We start from the raw sequence: 27,334 nt of genomic DNA, 5'->3' as shown, positions 1-27,334 counted from the left end.
TGATGTGTTCTAAAAGGGGCTCCTGTAGCAAATCTAGCAATATTATTGCAAGATATTACTAGCTTATTGAGGTTTTTCTTTAATAGATTGGTGCATATGGGGGAAGCATAGAGTAAAGTAGAGATTAGGTGAGTTCTGGCTAACGTAGTTCTTGCAAGTGGAGTAAGAAAGGGTTTGATTCTGTAGAGGGTTCCTATTTTTTTGTTCACTGATTTTATAGTAGTGTTGATATGATTGTCAAAGTTTAGATTGTTGTCTATTGTCATTCCTAGTAATTTTGTGGTAGCATCAGGAGAAATGATAGTACTGTCATTGGATGTGATAGTGAAGTGCAAGGGGATGTGCCTTCGGGTTGGTGTGAAGAGAAGCAGTTTAGTTTTCTTGGGGTTAAGTAGCAGGCTGCGATGAGAGAACCATTGTTCTACAGTGTTAAAGGCTTTTTGGGTAAGAGACTGGAGTTCTGTTTGAGATGTAGATGTACAGATAATGGTAGAATCATCTGCATATTGAATGCAGATAGTATTTGGGATAGCTAACTGCAGGTCGTTGATAAAGATGGAAAAAAGAAGTGGGCCTAAGATGGAGCCTTTTGGCACCCCAAGAGAGATGGGAAGATGATCAGATAGTGAATTTTTCCAAAGTACTGCCTGCTGTCGGTTTTCAAGGTAAGATTTAAACCAAGTTATGGCAGGAGTATCAAGTGAAAGAGAAGTCAGAATGTGCAGTAGTTGTTGGTGGTTCACCATGTCAAAGGCTTTAGATAAGTCGATGAAGAGTGCAGATGAAAGACTATTTTTGTTGTGATTAAAGTTGATGGAGTTTGTAAATGAGAGCAGTGCGGTGGTGATACTGTGGGAAGGTCTAAAACCAAGCTGACAACTGGCTAGTAGGTTGTTTTGTAGAAGGTGGTTTAGCAGTTGTTTATGGATACATTTTTCCATAATTTTAGCAATGGGGGATAATAGTGCTATAGGACGATAGTTAGAAAAGTCCCTAGAGTTTTCCCCTTTGTGTAGTGGGATGATGTGAGATATCTTCCAGATTGAAGGGATAGTTCCTTCATTAATAGATCTATTTATCAAAATAGAAATGGGATAGGCAATGGCTATAGCTCCTATTTGCAGGAATTCAGCAGGAAGTTTGTCTGCGGAGGGGGTGGTAGGTTTAAGTTTTTGGAGTAAGGATGAGATAAAGGAAGTAGGAATAGGTAGTAGATGAAATGTGGGGGGTGGATTAGCAAAAGATGGAAGTAGCTTAGAGGTATCAGGAGATAGGTGACTAGCAAGAGTTTGAATATTATTTGTGAAGAAAGAGTTGAAAGCGTTAGCTGTTTGTGTAGGATTGTCTGGGTTAGAGTCTTGCGGGTCAGGTGTTGTAGATTGCCCTGGGGATAGAAGATTATTAATGCTGGCCAGAATTTTTTAGGTTCCTTGTTGGATGCTTGTTGTAGATGAAGGTAGTAGTTCTTTTTGTCTGTCAGGATGGCTTTTTTTGTAGTATTTCTACATTCTCTAAAGATTTGACGGTCAGCCAGGTTCTTAGTGTTACGCCATTTTGCCCAGGATTTGTTTCTGATATTGATTTTTTGTCTAGTATTGTTGGTCAGCCAGGGGGCTGGTTTGGCTTTAGTTCTGATAGTACGTATTGGTGCGTGCTGGTCAAGAATAGCAAAGAATGTGGAACTGAAGTACTGTACTGCATCATTGACAGGAAGAAATTTTAAAGGAGACCAGTTACATTGTCTCAGTTCTGTCAGAAAGGATTCTGAGTTAAATTGCTTTTTAGAACGTAATATTCTGACTGTGTTTGGAAAAATTAGATTGGTTTTATGTCTAATAATATATGTTAAAGAGTGGTCACTCAGATCGTCTGGAAGGGAGCCAGTTTTATAGGTTTGTTGGGGGGTGTTAGTAAGTATCCAGTCTAAAGTGGTATCCTTGTTATTGCTTTTATTAGTTCTGGTAGGGCAGGTAATTAGTTGTGAGAAGCCATGTAGGTTTATCTGAGAGGTGGGGTTTGAGTTGTTACAGGAATTCCAATTAATATTTAGGTCACCTAAGATTAATGTTTCTTGTGGGAGATTAGTGGCGAGCCAACTGAGGATATTCTCAAGAGCATAAATGTTATTTCCTGGGGGAAGATACATACAAATTATGTATATGGCTTTTCTTTTGCTGACTTGAAGTTTAGAGCAAATTATTTCGGCACTATTGACTATGGGAAGGTTCAGATTTATAGTACTGATTTGTAGCTGGGTTTTGGAATTGCTACACCTCCCCCCTTTTTTATTGAGCGGTCAAGTCTAATGATGTCATACCCAGGTGGGGAGATTTCGTTGTCTTTAATGCTAGGTTTTAGCCATGTTTCTGATAGGCAGAGGACGTCAAATTGGTTGACATCTAGCAGGGCATGGACTTGAGAAATTTTGTTGCAAATACTACGTATGTTGAGATGGGCTATAGTGAGCGAATTGGTAGTTGTGTTATTGTTGTAGTTTCCTATGGTCTGGGTATGGTGTGGGCCAGGGTTTGGATGAATGTCTCCATCCAATAGTGAGTGGGGGAGTGTTGAGTGTTTAGGTTGTAGAGGTTTCCAAAAGTAGTCAAATAATTTTCTAGTTTTTTGGTTATAGAATTTAATGTGGGCTAGTCTGTGGTATTTGGCTAGTAGGTAGTTGGGCTTGTAAATGAGATTTAGGAAGGTTGCAGAAAAAGGTGTTATAGATGTAGAGGTGTGTATGGAGGGAAAGTTAAGGGTAGAGTACAAAGGTAGTTCATAGGATGTTAAGATATAGGTATTTGCTAGAGGAGTTATAAGTGAAATGATAATCAATATTTGAATTAGAGAAGGGTTCACTGTAGTGTGCATTGTTGAGGAAGTGGAAATGAGAGAGAGAATGAGAAATAATAGTAAGTTTATATTATAGTTAATAAAACATGCAGAAGGCTCATCAGAGGTCACTTGAATAGATTTTATTGTAAACCATACACCCAAAACAATCCAGCTGGGAAAACGTACATAGAATACATAAAGTCCATAACATGAAAGTACTTGGCGCTTTCACCCTAAAACACTTCTGGGCATCTTCAGATTACTGATAAATTATACAGCCAACAACAGTTACATAGGTATGTTCTTAATTACACAACGCCTACCATTGGTTAATTAGTGTACTAAATGTTTTTTTTTTTTAAATATATGTATATATTTTATAAACTTAATGTAAATAAAAATGTAACACATTTGTTTAAATTATGAACAATGCAATTAAAAACTGAATATTTTGTAAATCAATATTATCAAAATTATCATAAATATAATGTAGTAGGATAATGAATAAAATAAAAATAAAAATGAACAATAAATAAAAAATGGTAGTAAATGAATAATGACAACATGCAAGAGTCAAACAGCATGTACCTCAGACAATGTGTATGACTACATATGCTCTGGGTCTGTCAATGTGTCAGGTTAATAGCACCAAGCTTCTAAATGTGTCCCTGATGTTGTTATGCAGTGTCCCTGATTCAGTATTCATTTTTCCCCATTCGTATGGGAGGTCTGATAGTGACAGAAAGCGCATATTCCGCTGACTACCTTAGAAAGATGATAGAATAGGTTAGGGTTACCACCTATCCACCTCTGCGAGGGACAGTCCCTTTTGGGCAGTTGTGTCCTGCAAAATAATTGAAAATATGGCAAATGTCCTGAGAGTTTAGGACAAAGATTTCCTATATTGTCTGTAGTAGTTGCATAAAACAATTAATTTGTATCTGAAACACCTAAATGTGATAAGAAACAGAATAAGCAACTATAATGCTACAAGAATAAGCTTTTATTTAGGCAAAAACAGTGAAGTTCTTCCCTTTGTACTGGCTATGGATATGTTTTGCCCTGCAAAATCTGACGTTTCTACATAAAAGTCCCACCTTGGGCAACTGAAAAGGTGGCAACCCTATAATAGGTATGCGGCAGCATGACTCAGCCGATGGATGTGAGTCCCAAAACCCAATTACTTGTCTGTACTGAAGAGTCTCGGTTCTCATGTATTAGCCAGACAGGAGCAGATTGTAAGAGGAGCACACAAATAATATGAATAAATCACTGGACAGGCTGCCGATTCCGTACAGTCGAACGGCATGCCGTCGCCTAATGGGCAGCCATTCCCGATACTGTAGGCATGTAATCCGATGTAATACGCATCACAAGGTAATATTGTGGTCCTCGCTCCCACCCAGGGGTGCGAGTGTCAGATGCAAGCACCAATGTTGGTGCATTTGCAAGTGCAGGAGAGAGCGGGTGTAAGCCTGTTTGGCTACCAGTATGTGAGTATTGCACTGGTAAAGCAATGTAGAGGCTAACCGAGTGTAAGAAGCTGTAACCAGATGTTAGCATTGCTTAACACCACTCAAACCCACGCACACCCACTCACAACTGCTTTAATGTGCCTTACTCCCTCCGTATCCAATGGCCTTGTTCTGCCCTGCAACCAAATAAACATCCTCTGCAAGGCTCGGAACCAGGACCCTGCAGACACAGCTAATGTGATTTACCAAAACGCCATGGCAGATATACAGACAACGGTCAGTACCACAAACATATCATACAGCACAGTCATTCAACAGTATAGGAATGTATCCCATCATGTAGATGTATATGTGAGTGGTTATGTCCAGTGTATAGGTACAGACATATATAGAGATATATCAGGAACATACCATGTGGCAACAAAGCATTACAAACGAATGAGATGGGAAACACCAACGACGCCTACATTATGTAGTGGTGTTGTTCTATGTAATCTCAAGACTCCCTCAGACAGACATTTGTCATTCATACACGCAAACAGTTGTACATTGGCCGTATACATCACTCTGTGCATGTAATGTACATTAACACAACAGTACTTGTCCGATCATTATGTGTGAACAGTACTCATGCAAGGTGCTTTGTGCAACATCCTCATCATGATAAAGGTAAATGGGGTAACCATAAAGGGACCGGTAGTGTTGTGTGTACAATGGGTGTCGTCCTCATCATGTGTACCTGGACCATTTAGGAGTGATGTGCATACCAGGATCATGCACCTGAGGGACAGGGGTAAAGATAACAGGAGTATGTTGTGATGCATATTACAATGGTGCATATGTCCAGTGGGCATGTGTGTGAAATGGACAGCTATGTATATGGCAGATGTTGTCCTAGAAGCCAATTGGCCTTATATTTCCGTAGGGTGAGGGTCGGATGTGGGGGAAGGAGTATAGGTATGGCTGTGGAGGACAGGTAGGGTAGGATCACAGACAAGACAGCATACAGGGTTGGTATATGACACATGTGGGGGGATACACGTTGGACGGGAATGGGTGTTCAGCATTCACAAGCCCATGAGATCAGTGGGACGGAGGTCCCCAGCCATGGGCAGCATCACCCTGTAAATGTGACACTCCGCCCTTGAGCTTGCGTATCTGGCTTTGGAACCCCTTAGTGAGCCCCCAACACAACACGTCCAGGACTGCACGACAGCAGACATGTACCTGTCTGGTCCTGCTCCCAGAGGGACATGCTCCATTCTCAGTGGTGGTACCCACCAGAAGGTGGTGCAGAGCCAACAGAGGTTGATGTCCAACGCTGGGCCCCAGATGTGCAGGTGCCCGGTGCCATGGTCAGCTGAAGTGGGACAGGAGGTTCTGCCAGGACCTCCCAACCCATTCAGCATATGGTGCTGCAGTTTAAACCCACATATGGCTTAGTGATAAACAACATACAGGATTACCTATAACAGTATGCATAGATATTACCATCAACCCAACACAACAGATGGTATACATTTGCAGAGGGAGCACAACATATTCCTATATACTGCATGCCATCTGTACAATGTGTAGTAGACATGTGACCGCAGCTATGAACAGTCGCCCATTATTGGCTTGTCACTGGGAACCCCAGACAGTGTCTGTCATACCAATGTTTCATGTGACATATGTCCAGTCAGGGATGTGATGGCAGTAACACATCCCTATCATCATGTACTGTCTGCAATCCTCACACTATGCTCCTGCTATGCACAGATATGTGTTCAGTGTGTAACACAGGAAACAAATGGTTCCACACACTGACCAGTTCACATATGGCCCTACAGATGGGAGTCCCTCACGAACAGAGTAGTCATGTCTGTAATAAAACATGCAGAATAGCCATTACCACACACATGTTAAACATGCAGTAGTCTCAATGCAGCATAGCTTCACTTACATGCAGAGTGTGGCAAATCACCCTCCTGTCTTTAGGCTATTTCCCACTGTGTATGATGTTTGAGGTACATCCAGATATCATCTGTGATGCCGTTTCAGAACACCCCGATCCAGGTACCACTCGCAGCGACTGTCATGGCCAAATACCAACATGTTTTTCCTAGATAGTGTACTGTGTTTATCATGCGACTGGCTATGGGAACACCATCACAGCTGTTCCACATGAAATCAGCTAGAGGAGGACTGCAATAGGTGCAGAGGCCATCACCTGATCATGTCCATCACTTACAATACACATGCTGCTGCTGAGCAGGTGTACACCTCCACATCCACCAGAGAGTGTGTGGGTGGGACAGGGAAAGTACACCAGAGAAGGTCTTGGAGACCTAACCCTAAGTATCGTCTGCCACAAGCCTAACAGTACAGGGGTCAAACCCATGACTGACTAGTCATTACTATTACATGTGCATGACGTTACTACATGTGCCACAAAGCCAACATGTTGCTGTGCTGTAAGAGCATATGTATGTAGGTGAGAGACATCTGCAACAGAGACATAGTAGACATACATTAGGTGTGGCACACATGCCTGTCCACGTGAATGGATGCTATTGTCACCACAACCAAACTCTCTAATGGACTCGCAATGACACTCTTTGCCAAGGCCACAAATAAACAACCTAACTACTTTGTTTGCCACACTGCAGTAATGCACAGGACTACATGCACCACAGGTGATATCTGGAGGTTCTATGGGCTAGGGCATGTGAAAGTGTTTGACATCTGTTGGTATGCCAACGAGGGTTATACTGAGAGTAACTGTGGTTGGGAGCATCATAACCCACACGCAGACACAAGGTGCCAGTACTGACATGCATGTATGCATTGCTGCATGGGTGTGTAGTGGTTAGCTGTGCAAGATGGCTGTACAAGGCTGGGTGAGGGGTACTTCTTGGCATTGCGTCAACCGATAATGGTGTGCAGTGCAGGGGTGTAGTGTTTGCAATGTCCCACACAGATGGCTACTGCATGATCTGCCCTGACATCCTGGTTACCAATGTGTATGGCCATAGCTTTGCAATGCATGCCATGTCTGTGTTTGATAGTCCTTCACATGGACATTGCCTGGGATGCACATGTCCCACAATAGTGTACAGTGACATGTACAGGTGTACCTGGTTTGTCAGGTACATGTTGTGCAAACAGACTGTTATCCCCCGATATGACAATACTGTCTTGGTGTGGCGAAACCTGCTTATAGTGAGCAGGTCGAGCCTGAACCTGCATTGATAGTATGATACAGGTATTCCCTGATTTCAGTGACATTGGTCCATACAGGGCACATGTGTACGGCATTGTATGGCCTCTGTGGATCACATTTGATGGGACCACATATGTTGCAGGCATCAAGTGGGGAACATAGTGAAGGCACAAAGTCCACAAATATGTGCCTATTGTACTGCTGTACAGGGTGCCATGTCCTCTGCAGGCCACTGCATTCACACCATGCCTACTATCTGTCATCAATTTGCACGGTACTAGCAACATAGCGGGATATCCTAGGCAAGTGTGTTTGTGCATGGCACATGGGTGCAGGACATATACCGGTTACTAGTAGGGTTGTATACGTTATTCACCAGGCCTTTTCCCAGATGTAGGGGGTATGGCTTCCCAACACAGTCCCGTGGCTGACTGACAGCTGTACTCCTCGTGAGGTGGCCAATGTGTCATAAGACAGACACCATATAGGAAAACTACAAAATCTGCTCCCCAACATGTCCAATGGTAAGACACTCACAGCCACCTCTACACAGGCTCTGACAGACAAACACACACTTGCCATGTCCTGTATACGAACCCCTACCTACCGTATCACAAGGCAGCAATACACTTTTAGGGCACACGCTACGGTGAATACTGGGTTACAGCACACCTACAGGTGTAGATCTAGGTGGGTGGCAACAGCAGGACTGACAAAAGTGGTCATATGATTTGTACAGAGTGCATACTCTACAAAGCACTGTACTTGTCTCACGCAGGCAGACACACACACACACACACACACACACACACACACACACACACACACACACACACACACACACACACCTGGCATGTCTGGGATTAGAACACTGACCTAACTACATTAGCACACTACAGCATTACGCAGTTACAGAATGTGCTACCCAGATTACTGGATTACAGTACTCCCAGAGGTTTATTTCTAGGTGGGTGACATCATCAGCCTTGCCAAAGGTGGGTATAGGAATGGTATGGAGTGTAAGCAGTCTAAAAGCATTATTCAGTCCTCAGGCAGATGGGGGCAAACACACACACACACACACACACACACACACACACACACACACGCCAGTGGTGGGAACGGAACACCTGCCTAGCTACAGATCACTATTGCAATACTACATAGTTATGAGTCGCGCCACATAGACTACACATTTCAAAGCTGTCATTATGACCTTCTAGGAATGTGGACATCAACAGGGATGCTGACAGTTAAGATGTACATACCTCTGAACCTGTGTGTTTAAAGTAGGAATCCATCCTGACCTGGAGTATGCCCATCTGTGGAACGGACGACTACTATCACTATACAGGGTTACAATGGCCATGCCCATACACATAGAGGCACATAACCGACACAAGGTGTCACTGGGCATGCTCACACACTTAGTAGCACAGGTCTGTTCGGAATGCACTATGTGTCCATCTACACAAGGTTATACTGGGCATGCTCATACACTTAGTAGCACAGGGCTGTCTGGGATGCACTCTGATTCTAAACACGGAAGGCCACAGTGGCCATGCAATTACAGTTAGACGCAAACAACACATTGTAATGGACTCTGGTGTTAGTAGTTGTCATTGTTAGCAGAAACGCTGCTCTACATATATCTGACACCGGTCTTATACACAACGTCTGCTGCTGTCTGTCACCTTAGATGTACCATCCTATACCAAGCACAATACCACCACTCACACTGAAGTGTTGTTAGGCATGGCAACTGCTTGACCAACACAATGAGCCACTGTCCTGCTGTAATTACGAGGTTGTCCAGTGTTTTTCATTCTGGGATGACATGACTGACAGCAGACAGGCCTTTGACACATATCACATGCATCAATGATTCAAGGGAGTGGAGATAATGCCTACGACGCCTTCGCCCATATACTGCCATTCCAAGGCAAATGTCCTAAACACAGGATAACACCCTGACACCTAGAGGATAACTGCATTGTATGCTTATGCTAACCAGTGCTAGATGTGTAGCGTCCATAATCACAGCTGCTCACTGTAGATCCAACAATGGGGAGTACTGACATCTGTGCAGTGAGGAACACCTGGCTGAAGGCTCCGTAGTGCACAACAGCACTACCACCATATACCTCAGAACCAGACATGTGGGCCATAACACAGGTACGGACTGCTCCAGGTGGTGTCCCCACATACATAGAGGCCACTCACATGTACTGACCGGAACTCCCACAAAAGGCATCACAGATGAGTCAGACGCAGGGCACAGTGTCAAATGCTGCATTCTAGGATGTAAACATCAGACACCAGCATGCCCTCGGACCACCAACACACATCCATACATGTTGTAGGACATAAGAGTACACCACCATGTGACCCTTAACCAGTGGACTGTGCCAAGCTCTACATCAACTGTGCAGAGTACCCATGTACTGACACAGTTGCATCATGTGTTATGCAATGCAATGATACCACTGTCTGTAACCAGGTTAGCTGTACACATACCACAGGCCCTCTGTTATTTACAGCATTAGCAGATGACTGTTGCTGTACAGCAGTAAACACCCTCATGTTTGGATATGCCATACATGTACCTGCCCTGGATATGTGCTTGCCACGCACACACAACATACTCCTACACAAGGACACCAGTCTGCTGAACCCCTGCATTACACAGGCTATGCAACAGATGTAGTACAGTAGTCCGGAACAACAGCAAATCCCAAGACATGCAGACTCCATGACCAGTATTAGCAAGATACTTATGTTACTCATGTAATCATCCAAGGCTGACATCCACAGGTAAATAGGCATGGATTCAGAATATGACCACAAAGGCTTCTTTGGCTATGTCAAGGATGTAAGCAGTAACACACAGATTTGCACTGTGCTGGTGCAATATTGCACTGAATATACTGACCCTACTGATATCACCAACACACTTGATGATACATTTGGAGCAAGCTTCACCCCCTACTGGGCCCACAACAATACCCAGAACGTACAGTATCTCAGACATACAGGTGGTAATGGCCCTTTCAAACGGCATGATAGAGCATCAATGGAGGCAGATGGTGTCCCAGACTGCATCCTGCAGACACTACAAGACAAAGTGACCCCCCCCCGCCTAATATAGCAATTCAACATCACCCTCTACACAAGCTACATGGCCATTTACTGGCAGATGGCAACAGCTATTACACTCTGCCAAGGTGGTGACACAACTGACCATGATTACTACCACCCCATAGGCCTGAGTAGCCTGACCTGCACGGCTATGGAGTGCATCCTCATGGCACTCATTAACATAGACAATAGTAACCTCCGGACACTTGACCCAATGCAGGTCACCTTGATTGAGTGCAGATCATGCCTACTGAACCAGTTTGACATCTTACAGCCACCTAGACTTTAGATATGGGGTGTGGTAGTTCACAAATACTACCTGGACCTCACAAAGGGTTAAGACACCATTCCCCACTCAGGTATTATTTCTACACTCACCAGCTAGAACATACACCCATACATCACAGATTGGTTTGCCAACAGGCATACACACAGAACCCACATGGTAAGCTTAGCAGCCTCCAGGTCCAACTCTTGACCAGTCACAACTGGTGTCCCACAGGACTCAGTCCTGGGACCCCTACTGTTTGCCATATACATCTCAGAGGTACGGGCTAACACAGGTGGACTACAGCAGGTCGTGTTTGGCAATTACTGCAGACTGGGAGCCATAACGGACAGTCCAGCTGTCACAGACGTCCTTCAAGGGGCCTCACATAGACCAACACAGGGTGTCAGAGTGATGGCCTCCAGCTAAAGGCCACATACTGCATGGTCATTCCATTTTGGGAAACTACACACACACATATTAACACGAGTGGCAGACAGTATAATTCAGATGATGTAATGGGTATGTGGGGACTACATTACATAGTGATCTCTCCTTTGACAGTCATATGTGCGAAGTAGTTAGGACATCCATCTATGCAGGCCATCTAATTACTTAAGGGTTCACATCTAAACAGACTTAGGTTATAGTGCCCCTTTGCTCATCAGTCACCAATCCCATCATCGAGTATGATAACCCATTTTGGATGTACCTCAGAAGACACATCTGACAGCTGGAAGGGCCACAAACGTACCTCGCATAGAGGGATAATGCCCTCAGACATGTGTCCTATGCTGCCAGACTGCATAAACTCATGCATTACTCAGTGGCATCTCGTTGACTCATAGATGATATTTGCTGGCCAACAATTCCATATCCAAGTCAGGCTTAATGGATATGCTTCACCTATGGGCATCCATGTCACAGTGAGCCACATACTGTAATGGGCTACACCTTGCCACAGCCATAACTGGAAGATGCTGAAGTAACAGATTCCTGTCACGGGTACTCCCGATTATTTGGAACTACATCCCTGATTACATTATACGGAACCCCTCACTAACACTCCAGGTAATCCTTGCAGAGTGGGTGGGGAACAGTGGATACACCCCAGGGACCCCGCAATTGGCTCTGCTCCACAGATGGACAGTTAGTTAATCAATGGGGTGGCGACAGCAGAGACATTTTGGCTATGCTTATGACTGGCCTCAGGCAGCTAGGCATGTACCTACCTATGTATCTATGACTCTATACATACAGTATGGGCACATGCTGATAGCTTAATTTACTGTTCAGGTATTGACTTACCTTGTGCCAATGGCAGTTGTGTGTACAATAGTTGAGGGCTGCCTATGTAGGATGCACACAGTAGACCACCTATACATGACAATTTACAGGTGTTCGTGTGTGTGTGTGTGCTATCCATGTTTGCTGTGTGTGCAAGTGGAGAAGGGTGTCAGTCCATAGGTACCTACACTGTCAAGTGTGTGCGCTATACGTTCCCTCTTTGCCAAGGTATGGGCATACTGGGCACGCCTCCGTCTGCCTACTTGGGCTGGCACAGGGTGTCTGTGGTCTGAGTCCCTCTGTGCCTGTGGGGCCCTTGGCAATGGTGGTGGGCTGTGAGGGCCTTCACCATTCTGTCTCTGCTGCAGCTGTTTCCGCAGGATCATATTGTGTAGCATGGCACATACTATGAAGATGTGGGCACACGTGCCTGGACAGTACTGCAAGGCTCCACCAGATATGTCCAAGCAACGGAACCGTGATTTCAGCATCCCAAACCCACACTCTATGATGATTCTGGTTTCTCCGTGTGCCTCATTATGGCATTCTTGCGTGGCTGTGTGTGCATTTCCGATGGGAGTCATCATCCACGGTTCCAGTACATAGCCAGCATCCCCCACCAGGTGGCCATATGGGATGTTCCCCTTGGCAGATACCTGATACAGCTGTGAGGCATGCCAGATGTGGGAGTCGTGATAACTTCCAGGACTGCCAGCACACGCATCCATGATAATGTCCTGGGCATTACACACTACCTTGCAGTTGATGGAGGGGTATCCCTTGCGGTTTATGTAGCGCCTACCCTGCTCACCGGGTGGTGTCTTGATATGTATGTGTGTGCAGTCTATTGCACCCAGTACCTCCGGGTAGTCTGCCACATGGTGGGAGAGATGCATATTGCTGGCCAACTCCTCCTGCATTCAGGGGAAATATATGTGCTCATTGGCATGTGGTAACATGGCATCCAGGAACTGGTGGAATACCCTGGATGCTGATGCCTGTGAGATCCCCATGATATCCCCAGTTGGCCTTTGAAAGGTACCTGTGGCTAATATTCTCAAGCTTACACATACCTTCGTGTCCACTGGGATGGGTTCCCCTCTGTTATTTCTGGCTCAGAGGCGTGGCTGGCACAGCTCAGCAAGTTGCTGTATGGTGTCCCTGTCCACCCTGTAACACTGTACTATCTCCAGATCATGTAGCCCCTGGCAGGTTACCCTGGGTCTGAACACTCTTCTCCTCCACCGATGCTTGGGATGGTTGTCAGCATCATCCTCCACACCACCGTCAGTCTCCAACACATGCTGGTGAATCAAAGCTATGGCAGCCCCTAACATGTACATATTAAAAGTTCCCCATCTGTATACACCAATGGTCTGTATACACCAATGGTGCAGAGTGTCTGGGAATACACAAGAGTGTGTGTGTGTGTGTGTGTGTGTGTGTGTGTGTGTGTGTGTGTGTGTGTGTGTGGCTTTCACACTTTATACTATTGTGCAATGGATGCTGCTGGTGTAACTGGGTGTGTATGTGCAATTCCAGCTGCAGGGTATCTTAATTATGGGTTTTACAGCAGGTACTGCTATTGTGGGGCCTTTGGTGCTGACTTATGCATGGTTGCAGTGATTCAACTATTGCCCTTTATTTCACTTTTCAACCCGATTCCCCTCCTATTGTCAGGCATGCATCCAGCTGTCTGCTTTCTTGTTTTGTACTTTCCCAACCCAGGATTGTGTTGCGAAATGTGTTATGTAGCTGATCTACTGAAAGTTTGCTTTGTTCTGCAATGACAGTTCTCTTTTCTTTGCAGTACGGCACCTCCCCTTTCCCGTTCTGCTGGTAGCTGCTAGCAGCCTTGTTAGCTGTTGTCAATGGCCCACTGTGAGTTCCTAGGTATTAATTACTCATATGTACTCCAATTACCATGCTGCAGCATTTCCTTATTGTTTTTCTGTATCCTTCCTGTTTCAGCTATGGTGCGTGCCGCACACAGCCGTTTACCGGGTTTGGGCACGTTTTCATCCACGATCACATGCACTTTCGGTTACCTTGTGTGCTCTCAGCTAAGCAAAGCTATGGCTACTTCCACACCCCTATCCTGCGGCATTGCTTAGCAACAGGCAACCTGGATTAGCAATGCTCCAATGTGCTTACAGCTAAGGTGGCGCACCCCTCTCTTGATGTCATGTTTATCTCCAGGCCACACCTCGGTGTTGTACCGCTACGCTGTGTGGTACATCCTTACGCCGGCGGGGATTTTTCAATTCAGTATGACTTGACTCATTTGCATGGCATTGACTACTAATTCCTAGTTACCGTGCAGAACATTGTCACAGACCCTCAGCAACCCTTGCGCCAATGTTGTGGTGTAGCATGCGTGCCACTGACTATTATGGGGAATTCATGAATTGTGTTACATTGCAGTTTTATGACATATAAATATATTTTCATTGTGATCCCATTTGCACACCGATGCACTACAATTTTACTTTACATTAGTGTGGCCATGACATTAAATGTTATTTTTTTATGTGTTGTGCATGTTTTTTTATGCCATTGGCTATATATTTAGCCATTGGCATATATTAACATAATACGTAAGTTTGGTTCGCTTTCATGGCTCCGATTTTATGTTTGAAAAAATGTAAACCGTTTTTTTTTTTTTTGTTTACATTTCTGCATGCTTACGCTACGCCTGCACCGCTTCATGAATTGCTATATACCTTCATTTGCATGCTACACTGCTGCGCATTGGATAATTAGCATACATGCACCAGGAGCTGCGCAGCTCTGCAGTACGCTGGTAGTGCACGTGGAAACAGCTCGTACCTGAATCGCTTGGCAGCCATATCTGGCATTAGATTACCGACGCTACTCCTGCGCTTGGCGCAAGCTTCATGGGGTACACCTTTCTACAGAGGTCATGATGCCCTGTTTTCTTTGGCGTAAGACACAAGTTTAACAGACCAGCCCAGTTGTAACAATTTCAAACAGAAAAAGCAAACTATCCTGAAATATGGGAACCTTGTCCCAATCACTACTTGGGAGAGGGGATGAAATCTACCACTGAGGCCCTTTTCAACACAGAATTACACTAAAAAAATAAGCTTCCTTTATCTGATTGAAAGAACTATGAGGAGGTCTGTAGACAACAGTATGGCAAATGTTAACCCTAAACCTGCATTTTTTTAAAGCTTCCTTCCTCAGTGAGCACATCATTCTTGGCTATTACTACTATTTCAAAGCCAATTTTGACATGTCTCAGAACTAGAACTGTAACATTTGTGATATGGAGAAATAATCTGGTGGATAAGGATCACAAAATGTCAAGCAACAGGCTTGCATGTTTTTCTTCTGAAAACTCATCTAATCACAAAATCCACCATTAATTAACTTTTGATCTAAATGAAAATAATCTTTCATTAAGATTTAACCTTGAAATGTTGTTTTCCTTATCTTCTGAAAAAAACTGTCACCAACTGTAGAGGTAAAAAAACTAAAAGAATCTGAATGGTGTGGTCTAACTTGTAGTGCTTCAAGCCTGCATGCTTAAGTATTTCAACAATACTAGTAAACATGTCACTACTGGTTATCCCTGCTGCTGAATACAAATACCTGACGTAGCCATTGTCATAACGAAATGTCACTTCCCTTTGTACCACACAAAGCTATTTACATTATGAATTATGTGTTGTTTCTGAACAAAATTGATGGTTTCAGTGCCAGTATAGTTAAAATCAAGTTAAGCCAAACAAAAATCCATGCATAATGTAACATACACAAATTATAAGTATGGGTTTCAGTTTTCTCTTTCTTACCAAATAGGTTAATCAGTAGATGTATGATGAAACAGAATAAACAATGGGCAAGAATGTAGAGATCAGAGCTAACTGTAGAGTATTGTATCCAGGAACATTTGGACAGATTTATTAAAGGTTTTCATTTCTTTTGCTAACATATTGCTCACCTATATCCGCAGTGTTCGGGTGAAAAAGGGTGTTTGTATACATTACAAACTGAAGCTGTTTGTTCAGGTTCTCTGTCTGAGGACTCGAGAGGCTAAGGTGCATCTCTCCATCACCTTGGAAACTGACCTCATCAACCTCAGCTGCCAGCTGAAATATCCCCAGAGATGCTGTCAGATTCACCTAGCAATGGAAAGAATTAAATGATAAGATGGTTAGTACGGTTAAATAATGCAACAATGCTACTACTAGTCAGGATTATGCACTAGCTACAGATACCATCATAAAAATACACATTTGTGTTCACCTCAAAGTTTAAAGGTAGATCACTGTTACAAATTACTAATATTAAATAAGCTATTCAGTGGCCAAAGCCACAGTGAATATTTGTGCTCTTTTACAGATGCCTACCTGACAGCAACCTTCAAGAATACCTACATGACTCTTATATTCAACTACTTATAAATATCTCCAACTATAGAGTCACATTAATCTTAGAGCTTTTGAAGTGTGTCTTGGGAGAAAATGACAACACATATGACAGGCATACGGACATCTAAACCTGCTCTGATTTGTGTTGTAATGCTCTTCAGCACCTCATGCCGATCTCATGTTACTCACAGACTCACAGGTGAATACTAATCTATCAATCACTGAGACCTTTACAAGCCTAGCCATGCAACCCAAACATCTCCCAAGAAGTCAGGGTTGGGAGGCCCATAATGGTTAAGGTGTTAACCTCCCAGACACAAGGTACAGGATTTGATTCTCAGCTCAGAAAGGGAAATTGGCTTTGGCTAGGCTTAAAATGGCCTACAAGGGCAGCAAGCCTGGTATTTACTAATGAACCTATGAGTGATAATTCAATAAAGATGTTTAAAAAAAATAACCTATGAGTTACTGTGCTTTAAAGATTAGTTTAAGGGGATATATGTCAGCTAGGGCATAATTTAACTACACAACCAAACTACTCAGATTTAACTACAGCCTCTTTCCATCAGAGATAATGGTGACAGACCAGGCGTGAATTTCTGGTTACAAATCCACTAGTCCAGGTTATGCTTGAATAAGGTTAGGGAAGGGCTTTGTTTCACATCGAGAGTTACCCTGTTCTACAGAATGGGAATTCTCTCAGACACATACCTGGCCCTTCAACATGTCCTACTTATATCACAAGCAAAATTTAAGTCCTTGGATCTAGTTGTTCTGAAGCTTTTTATTTTGCGGATATGCAAACGGTCCATCAAAGCGGGATCTAAAGATGCCTTGTACACCAGGTATAGTTCACCTCGCTATAGTCTGTAGGAAACAGAGTATAGAGATAGGGCTTTGTGATGATCTGCATATGACATTTAGTTTACTTCTTGTATTCTTTTTGTGACTGACCTCTGTGGACATTCAAGATGTTGCATGCACCTGGCCAGGTACATACCAAAAGGAGCATTATACTCAATGATGGGTCTGATGAGGGCTAAATAAAGTGGCATAATGACCTCTATGGACCCGGATGCCATGTCTTTACTTATAAATTAAGCGACATAGAATGAGATTCTTACTACCTTAGACTAAAGTCGGTCAAAAGCCAGATAACTATCTACATGTGACGACAACTACTGGGTCTACTCTCAGGCATGTTTTTATCGATAAGGTAGCTTCCCGTGGTGGCCAACTTCCCAAATGATACTACTACCATGCATTTCTTTGCATTGAGTTTTAAGCCGTGGCTTTGGTTATAGTCATTTGTGTGTGTTAGACCTTCCTGTGAGAAATTTGTATCTTGAGGGAATTCAATGACTGCACTTAGTTTGCAATCAGACTTGATCAGCCAGATGCCCTTGACTTTTGTGAAGCAGGTGCCAAAGAGGAATGGATCCATCACTGAGCCCTGAGGGACTCCACTGGTGACAGATCTCTTAGTGGAGGTGGTGTTCTCAATCCTAATTTCTTGGGTCCTATTTGTGAGCCAGTTGACTATCCAGCACATTACAAATGAGTTTATGCCTAATTCCATGAGTTTATTAACAATGTCAGAGTGGGGTATTGAATCAAATGCCCTAGCCAGGTCAAGTTAGGCAGTATGCACTATTTTGCCCTCATCCATTGCCTTAGCGACCATTTCAAAGTAGTCCACCAGGTTTAGTAGTCATGACCTACCCTTGATGAAACCAAACTAGGTTGGGTCCAGTGTCTAAAGGTTTCCTACGCCATTATTGATCATTTCCATGATGATTATTTTCATGGTTTTGCAGATGAGACTACTCAGACTAATGGGACTGAATTTCCCAGGATCCACGGTCCATCCTTGTACAGAGGGATAACTGTTGCAGTTGTGTGGCACAAAGCTTGTTCAGAGGATATGGTTGAAAGGGGAGTCCAGTGGCACTGATAGGTCTTGTTTTAGACTCTTTAGGAGGGATCCTGGAATACTATCAGGGCCCATAAAGGCTGTGTCTTTGGTGTTAGAGAGCATGTTTAGGACCTGCTCCCTGTTGAGAGAGCATGAGGTTATGTTTGATAGTATTACTTGTGGGGCAATTGGTGGGGCCTGTGAAGCTGGAGCTGAATTTATCAACCAGTAGATTTGCTATATTTTCCAGCTTCGTGAACATTGATCCATTTTCAACCAGTTCAGCACACTGTTGTGTGTTGCCTTTACGGTTTCGAACATTGCTAAAGAATGCCTCATGGTTGTCCTTGGCCTGAGAAGTTATTTTATCCTCAAAATTGGCATTGTGAGTCTTCATTTGACCTCATAATTGTCTATTCAGCTTAATGAGGGAGTTTTTATCTTTTTGGGTGTTGCACTTCATAAGTTTATCTATAACTTTTTCTTTTATTGTACAACCTGTTTAATATTTTATTCCACAAGGGTGGCTTATTTTTTGAGTTTGATTTGAATTACTTCTGCTAGGCACAGCAGCCAGTATTCAAATACTGAGATGGTTCTACAGAGTTTCTGTGAACAGTTCCATGTAGCTGCTGTGTTATCAGATATTGGAGGGGCTTGACATTTTGACAGGTTATTACTTAAAGAGGTACTTTGCCTTGTAATACTTCCTGTTACAGGATTTACTGACCTCACCAAAGAGGACACAACACTGGGGGGAGGGGTGCAGCATTCTCCTCTAATTGTGAGTACTAGGTCCAATAAGTTTGCACCTTTAGTGGGTGTATGCACTATCTGATCTAGGGTGATTGCGTTTGAGTTCAAGACTCTCTGTGCCTACAAACTTGGGGTCATGCAAGGTTCCCAGTCTATACAGGGGTAATTAAAGTTACCCAAGAGTATGGTATTTGGTGAATGGTGAGTGTCTTCAGCAGGTCTCAGTATAAGTTATGGGTTTCCTGGGTCATGAAGGATGACCTATAACTTGCAAGGATATGGTATGGAACTTTGTCAATGGTAATTGTACGTGGAGAACCCCCAATGCATCATCTTGTTAAACTGACCTCAAAGTATGCTTGTTATTTATGCAGATTAAGACACCTCCACTTTTGGTCCCTGCCTGTACAGTTTCTGATCTAAACGTGTGGAAGGCATTGAAGACCTGCACTGCCGCAAACCTCTCTACAACTATAAACCATATCTCAGTAACTACACAGATGTCTGCATTCTCCAAGATGAGGAGAGCTTGGAGGGAGTGCAGCTTCTTGTTTAGGCTCCTTGCATTGAGCAGTAATACCTTTAGACTGTGTTAGATAGATTTTCCTACGTTGGAAGGTTTGTCAATTTGGCATTGCCGAAAAAAGGCTTAGTGGGGGAGGACAATGTTTTTGCCAATATTTAAAAGCATAGAGAGGACACATGCAACCCATTCTTGGCAAAGCAATTTGGTCTGCTGACCACATCCTGCCATGATGACAAATATAGTATCCCCCTAGAATGACATCAGAAACTGTCGATTATTTAAGTCAATCATTTTTACTCATATTGTGGTGCCATCCCTGGTGAAGGCAGAATGCTGCTGAATAGTAGGCACAAGCCATTGACAGACAGTCCAAGAGTTCCACAATGACTCTCTTTATATTATCTAGGTCTAGGGAGGTACATCTCAGATCATTTACACCTACATGGACTATAACTGAATCATACTGGTACCTGTGGTGCAATGACTTGAGTGTGTGCTTTAACTTGTTGGATCATGGCTCCTGATAGGTAACTGACTGTTATGTTCTCCTTGCTGAGCCTGCTGAGAGGGACATCAGTATGTCACACAAGGAAATCCCTTATGACCAGAGTTCTTGACAGTGTGTTGACTTGCTTTATAGACTTAGATGCAAAACTTCTGCCTCCAGTGACAATACATATGTACATCTCTTAAATACTGTATTAGTTTCTTTAAGGATTAAATGGTTGTCAGTGAACATTAGACAATTGTTATATTGTCTCAGAATGCTCATATCCACTTAACTGGCTGCAGAGAAACTGGGAAGGTACATACCCATTATGACAGGCCCTTTATTAGTTAAGCTACAACCAGGCTACCAGCTACTGCCACTAGATGGAAAATCCTCACTCCTCTTAATGTAAAAAAAAGAGCTTCCTGGAGTATGAAGTACACTAATTTAGTTAACAACTATCTAGATAATGAATGTAGAGCAAGTAAATCAGCAGGACACACAATGAGGGGCAAAATGCACTTTTTTTCAAAATAAGCACAAGGAAAGGCAATCATAATTCAATACATCAGCATCAGTGTTCTTTAAACAGCTTATAGAAGTGCAATTATTCAGTAAAAGTACTTAGTGTTGGCTGGCACTTCTTAGGCACAGGTGAGGATGCTAAGCGTTGCTAAGCTCTGTGGAAATGAGCCAAGAGCCACACAAATGAACCAAATTTATAAAGGCAATAAAAACAAAGTAAGCTAACTAACAAGATCTCTGGCCAATAAAATAACTACACTCAGAACTCTATAGTGCATTTCCTAACTCAGATAGACCAGGCTGCCACTTACCGAAACTAGATGGAATATACTTAATCCTCTTGATGTAAAAGCACAGAAAAGAGTTTGCAGGAGTGTAAAAATACGCTAAATTATCAAACAACTAACTAGATAATGAAATCAGAGCAAGTAAATCAGCAGAACGGACAGTGAGAGGCAAAAGTACTTTTTTTGCAAAATAAGGACAAGAAAAGGCAATAAATAATTCAATAAATCAACAGTAGTGTACTTTAAACAGCTTACAGAGAAGAAATTATGTATTTGTCATTTGTTAACCGGGATAGTCCAAATGAGCCAAAGGCCCATTTTCAGTGGAGACCCAAGGAGAATAACTCCAGAAAATGCAAAAAAAATGGCATAAATTCAGAATTGTACAAGAATAAAAGCTTGCATAAATTCAAGATTGTACAAATTAAAGTACATACATTCAAGACTGTACAAATAAAAGATTAACAGTTGCATAGAAAGTTTATACAATATAAAATGTCATCTTAATGAAAAACAGAGATTCACTTGAGTAGGTAACAGAAAATAAAATACCTATAAAGAGTACAGCTAAAAAGTAAATATTCATGATGGCATTACATTGTATTACAGAAAACAATCTAGATAGGCAGTATAGCACAGAAGCTTTGCTATTTAAATAAAAGTAAGTCCAATGAGGCAGCTGAAAGTTTCTCATTGGGCTAAAAGAATTTATTCAATCTATTTACCTAGGAGATATAAGTTTAATGATAAAAAGAGGTGGATGGAGGGGGTCCTGGCATGGACAGGAGCTTGAGTTAGCAAGGTAGATTTTCAGTTCTTTTTTGAAGATGTTTGTGTATTTGATATTTCAAATATTTGGGGGAAGTTTGTTCCAGGCTTGGGACACTGTGCTTTTGTAAAGTAGTTTCCCTATGTTTTTATTATGTTTGTATATGTCAAGAAGTAGTTGATCAGTGATGTGGAAAGGATGAGTAGGAATATAGAGGGATACCAGAGAGGAGGAGGAAGGACATCATGAGAGTTTAAGTAAGGAGTGAGTGATTTGTAGCTGGGATAAAAGTAGAAGCTGGGGAATTCAAGACCCTGGAGTTGTTTATAGCAAGGCAGTGGTGAGATTTGTATGGGAGGTTGCTGTCAAATCTACCGATTTTTTTATAAGTTTGTTCACGTTTGGTTATTAAGGTGGATTGCAGAGGTGTAAGTATAGATGAGGCGTACAGAATGCAAGGAGGGAGGAATGCTTGTGCAGGTATTGAGTAAGAGGACAGGATTTTTTTTTATTTCTATGGAGTAGATCTAATTTTTGAAGTGTCTGTTTAATACTTTGTTGGATATGGAGGTAAATTTTAATTGATCATCAATAATGGTGCCAAGGAGATTACTGTGTATGATTCAGCTTTAATGACAGTGTTATCCAGAAATGAGATGGTAAAGGTGATTTTATGATGCGAATGAGATTTAGGAAGGAAGGGAGGGGAGTTTGTTTTTTTGGGGGGTTAGGATGAGTTATCAGTTAGCCATTGTTCAATAGTGGGAAAAGAGTTTTGAGTAATAGTATGTTATCAGAGAGGGAGATAAGAGTAGAATCGTCAGTATACCATATAAGGGAGGAGGTGCTGCAGGATGAGTGGAGTTTGTTAGTAAAGATACTGAAAAGAAGAGGACCGAGAACAGAAGTTTTAGGGACTCCTCTCTAGATAGGTAAAAAAAGGGGAGCAGGTGGTTTACCATCTGACTGACTGTAGCCTATTAGTAAAACAGCTACAGAACCAGAGAATAGTAGAGGTGGAGAGGTTGAGATCAGATGGTTTAGTTAGTAGCTTAGAGTGAGAAGCAGTATCAAAAGCTTTTGAGAAGTCTAGGAATAGATAGGATACCAGTTGGTTTTGTCTCTAGCCTTAGCGACAGTATGAGTGAAAGATAGAACAGCAGTGAAAGTACTATGATTTGGCCTAAAGTCGTGTTGAGTTGGGATCAGAAGGTTTTCCTGAAGTAGGTGTTTGAGAAGCTGATTGTGTATTGATTTTTCAAGGATTTTAGTGAGAGGGTAAAGAATGGCTATGGGTCTAAAAATTAGAAGGATCATTGAAGTTACCTCCTTTGTGTAGTGGTATGGTGTAGAAGGATTTCCAGATGTTAGGTACAGTAGATTCTTGGATCTGTTTCAAGTATTGAGATAAGGTAGGCTATGGAGTCAGCTGCAATTCTGAGAAAGAGAGGAGGTACATTATCAGAAGAGAGGGAGCACAGTTCTAGTTTAAGCAGAACTGATTTTATGGAAGCAGTGGGGCCTGGCTAAAAGGAGAAGGGGGTGGTACTGGTAGAAGTGAAAGAGGTAGGTGGAAGACTTTTGATTTGGTCAGTGTGAGTTAGTTTGTGGATAGATTCAATAATGTAAGACTTAAGTAGTGTGGCAGTTTCTTGAAGTGTTTTGTTAGGGAATGGGTTGGGGGTAGCAGGTCCACCAGGGTTGGAGGATTTCATTAATGGTGTTCCAGAATTTTTGGGGGTTAGAGTGGTGAGCGGATTGGGCATCAAAGTAGAGCTTTTTCTTATCTTTATTGATTTGCTTTTTGATGAGGTTTCTAAATTCTTTGCATTTCTGCAGTAGCATAGGTGATTTAGTTTTTAGCCATTGTTTCCAAATGCTATCTCTAGTTTTCATAAGGGAATGAAAGTTTTTTGAAAGCCAGGGGGTGTGGTTAGCTTTTATCCTAATTGTGCATGTGCTAGGGAGTTAAGTGTTTTGAGGAAAGTATGATTGAATTGAAAAACTGCATCATTGAGGTGAAGGTGTCGGAGGTTGGACCAGTTAATTAAAGACGGTCTCTTATTAAATGTTTCAGCATCAAAGCAGAAAAGGTTGCGGCAGTCTCTGTATAGGTGGGACCTAGGAGTTTGAAGAGTGTGTCTTTGCACACTGATAGAGATGTGGTCACTCACGGAGTCAGGAAGGGTGCCAGGGTTATGGTAAAGTTCTGAATCAGAAATTAGGATCTAATCCAAGATGGAGCTGTCACTGTTGTTTTTGTTTACGAGGGTGGACTTTGCAATTGATTGATTGATGCCATGGAGGTTAATGCTAAGATTTGGAGAGCTGGTTGATATGTTTTTTTCAATCAATGTTGATATCTCCTAGGATAACTGTCTTATAGGGTAAATGAAGAGAGATCCAAGACAAGATAGGTTCAAGGATGGGCTGCTATGGCAATTCTTTTTTTTGGGGGGTGGGGTTAAATGACAATTAAGAATAAGTAGCTTAGCTGAGGTGGAAGTCTGGGAGAGGTATAGGTAGGGGGAAAAGCTGAGTCTCAGAGTACAGGATTGCCATTCCTCCCCCTTTTTGAAGATTATGTCTTGACGGTAAATATTATAGCTGGGAGGCAAGACATTGATGTTATAGATGTGAGGTTTTGGCCATGTTTCTGATAGGGTTAAGATATGTGGAGAGTAGTGGGCTACCCAAGAATGCAGGTCAGTAATTTTATTAAGTAGACTTTGTATGTTTATTGAGCAGACAGTAAATTGTTTGGTAGCAGAGAGGAAGGGGGTGGGTGTGAGATTGGTGAAGGGATGGCAAAGGGTATGGAGAATTGGGTGGACCAAGATTATAGTGGGTGTCTCCAACTAGCAGATGAGTTTTAGTTAATGGAGAGGGTTTAGAGAAGTAGAAGTAATTAGTAAAGGATTTGTACTTAAGTTTAGGAGAGACAGGAGTGAGAGTAAACAATTGGAGTTTGTGAAGTTGTATGTAGATGTTATACAAAGAGAGAGACATTAAGAAGGGTAAGGGAAGATTGTTATGGGTAATTGGTTGTGTTAAGTGTAGGCGATGGCTGTAGGTAATTTTAGAGTTCTATGTGATAGGAAGTTAAGAATGTAAGGTAGAAGAGTAGAGGAGTTATAAGGTAGAGCTGGAGCATGATGTGGGAGAGCTTCAATGAAAGTTACTAGGAGATGTATTTAGGTATGTGTAGTAATGTGAAAGTGGTAATAACGGAAAAAGAGAAGAAAGGAGTGAAAGAGTAATTAAGCGAGTCAAGACTAAAGCTGTGTATGAGATTATAGGACGAGCAGGAGGGGACGGTGATGTGCATGGAGGATACTGATAAGGGGGGGGTCAGAGATGGGTGGAGACTATTTTAATTGGTTAATTGGGTACAGTAGGAGGGGCTGTACCAAGGTGGTTAGAGTACAAATGTGGAGTAAGTGGGGGGTGTATGGGAATGGGGGTAGGGTAGGGGGTGGAGAGAGCTCGAGGGAGTGAGGGCGAATGGAGTGGGTTGAACCAGTCCAGAGAGATGACCGCAACAACAAAATCAATTATTCAATAAAAGTACTTGATTTGGCTGGATGGTACCAGATGCAAGACAAACAATTCAGAGGCTCAGGAGAGGACACCAAGTGCTGCTGAGCTTTGTGGAAATGAACCAAGAGCTGCTCAATCTGGCCCAATTTATACAGGCACTAAAACATAGTAAGCTGATTAATAAGAGCTCTGGCCAATAAAACAACTACACTCAGAGCTCTATAGTGTGGTTCCCAACTCAGATAGACGAGGTGCACCTACTACTTCTAGATGAAAAATCTAAGGTCCTCTTGATGTATAAATTCAGAAAAAAAGGTTGTTGGAATGTAAAATACAATGATTTATCCAACAACTAACTAGATGATGAATTCAGAGCAACTACATCAGCAGAATGGACAACTAGTGGCAAACTGCACTTCTTTTTTCAAAATAAGCACAAGGAAAGGCAAAAAATAATTCAAGACATCAACAGCAGTGTAGAATGGCAGGATCCTTCAAAGTTCAATTTACAGTAAAGGTGGGCAGGTCAAAAATCACCAGGTTTCAGAGACAGTGCAAGGAATGGGAGGACAGAAGGGAAAAATCATCTGTATGGAGTCAAACAAGTTGTAGTTGTTGCAGGCCTTGAGTCTCATCAAAGAAGACAAGGCCAGAGATATACTCTTGTGTAGTTAAGTATCATATCACTATAGAAACAAAGTAAACAAGGAAGAAAGAGCTGAAATGTGAAGCCTTGGATAATTTAAGTACCTGTCAGAAAGAGCAAAATCACCAGACCAAACATATTTCTCAAAACAGAAAACAAAATGCAACAGGCACAGGTTATTCTGAAAACAGCTCTAGCAATTTAAGCAAACACCCTTCAAACACAAAAGAGATTAGACTACTTTCCTTGCATGTTTGATTTAATTTGTTTCTACTAAGCGACAGCTTTGATATAGTTTGGTTGCGTACTTAACGGAGGAGATCCACACCTCTGCCCAGTCATCATTGCCTCCCAAGGTCACTCTCTAGAGCCCCTATTTGAATACAGCAACACTCACTCACATTGATTCTTTTGTGCTAATTCACCCTTTAACACAGAAATGTGTTGAGCCCTGATATAAGACAGTTCAGTTCTTTTGCAATTGGTAGACAACAACAAGGTATGACTTTACAGAGGTACATTTCCTCCTCTTCAGATTCCCTAACAGTATCAGATGCATCCATTGGTCTGCAATGATAGCTGCACATGTAATCTTCTCAAACAGGTGAAGAAATACAAAGTACAACCCTCACCTTTGCCTCTGGAAAAGATCTGATCTTGAGTCATTCAGTCATTTAATCCTGCTAAGCCCCACAAAAACCCAAAGTCCTTTCCACTGACCTATTAGAACATCATGTTATGGTACCAGCTGGACAGATTTAGAAAAGCTATTAGCCTATGGTATACATACATGCCCAAAATGATCAAGGTAGAGCCGTTTAGCTATTTCTAGAACCTTATCAACTGATAAATAAATTATGTTATTTTAGGTGCCACTGAGTTGACTTCGACTAATGGTGACTCTACAGATAGTTTTTCTTAATAGTTTCCAGTCTTTACAGATCCTGGTAAGGGTTGACACTGACACATTCACGTAGGATGTCATTGTGTCAAGCCAACATATCAGAGGTCTTCCACACTTATGCAGGTCACTTACCATGCCAATCAATGTCTTTCTTCAATGATGTTTTCCTTCTCATGGTGTGCCCAAAATAGAATAGGTTCAGCCTTGACGTTTCAGCTACCAAAGTGAAAGTGGGCTGGATCACAGCAATGAATAACTGATTTGTTCTATGAGCAGTCTATGGGATTCCTACTAGTTTACATCAGCACCACAATTCAAAGGAGATCATATCATTCTTCTTGATTGCCCAACTTTTGCATCATGGGAAAACACAA

General features: G+C 42.4%; 1 protein-coding gene across 3 annotated transcripts in view; it reads right to left on the bottom strand.

Moving 5' to 3' along the window:
- Positions 1–27,334, bottom strand: part of B4GALNT1 (beta-1,4-N-acetyl-galactosaminyltransferase 1) — a 2,012,712-nt gene that overhangs the window by 887,910 nt on the left and 1,097,468 nt on the right. For all 3 annotated transcript variants that reach the window (XM_044083592.1, XM_044083594.1, XM_044083595.1), the window contains exon 6: positions 16,173–16,353. In XM_044083592.1, the coding sequence (XP_043939527.1) occupies positions 16,173–16,353 (181 nt within the window). The remainder of the gene's footprint in view (positions 1–16,172; positions 16,354–27,334) is intronic.

This window comes from Protopterus annectens, chromosome 9.part0, assembly GCF_019279795.1.
Source record: "Protopterus annectens isolate FY-2018-M chromosome 9.part0, PAN1.0, whole genome shotgun sequence".
NCBI classification, from domain to species: domain Eukaryota; kingdom Metazoa; phylum Chordata; order Ceratodontiformes; family Protopteridae; genus Protopterus; species Protopterus annectens.
The sequence above is the reverse complement of the archived record's forward strand: the minus strand, read 5'-3'. Positions and strand labels throughout refer to the sequence as shown.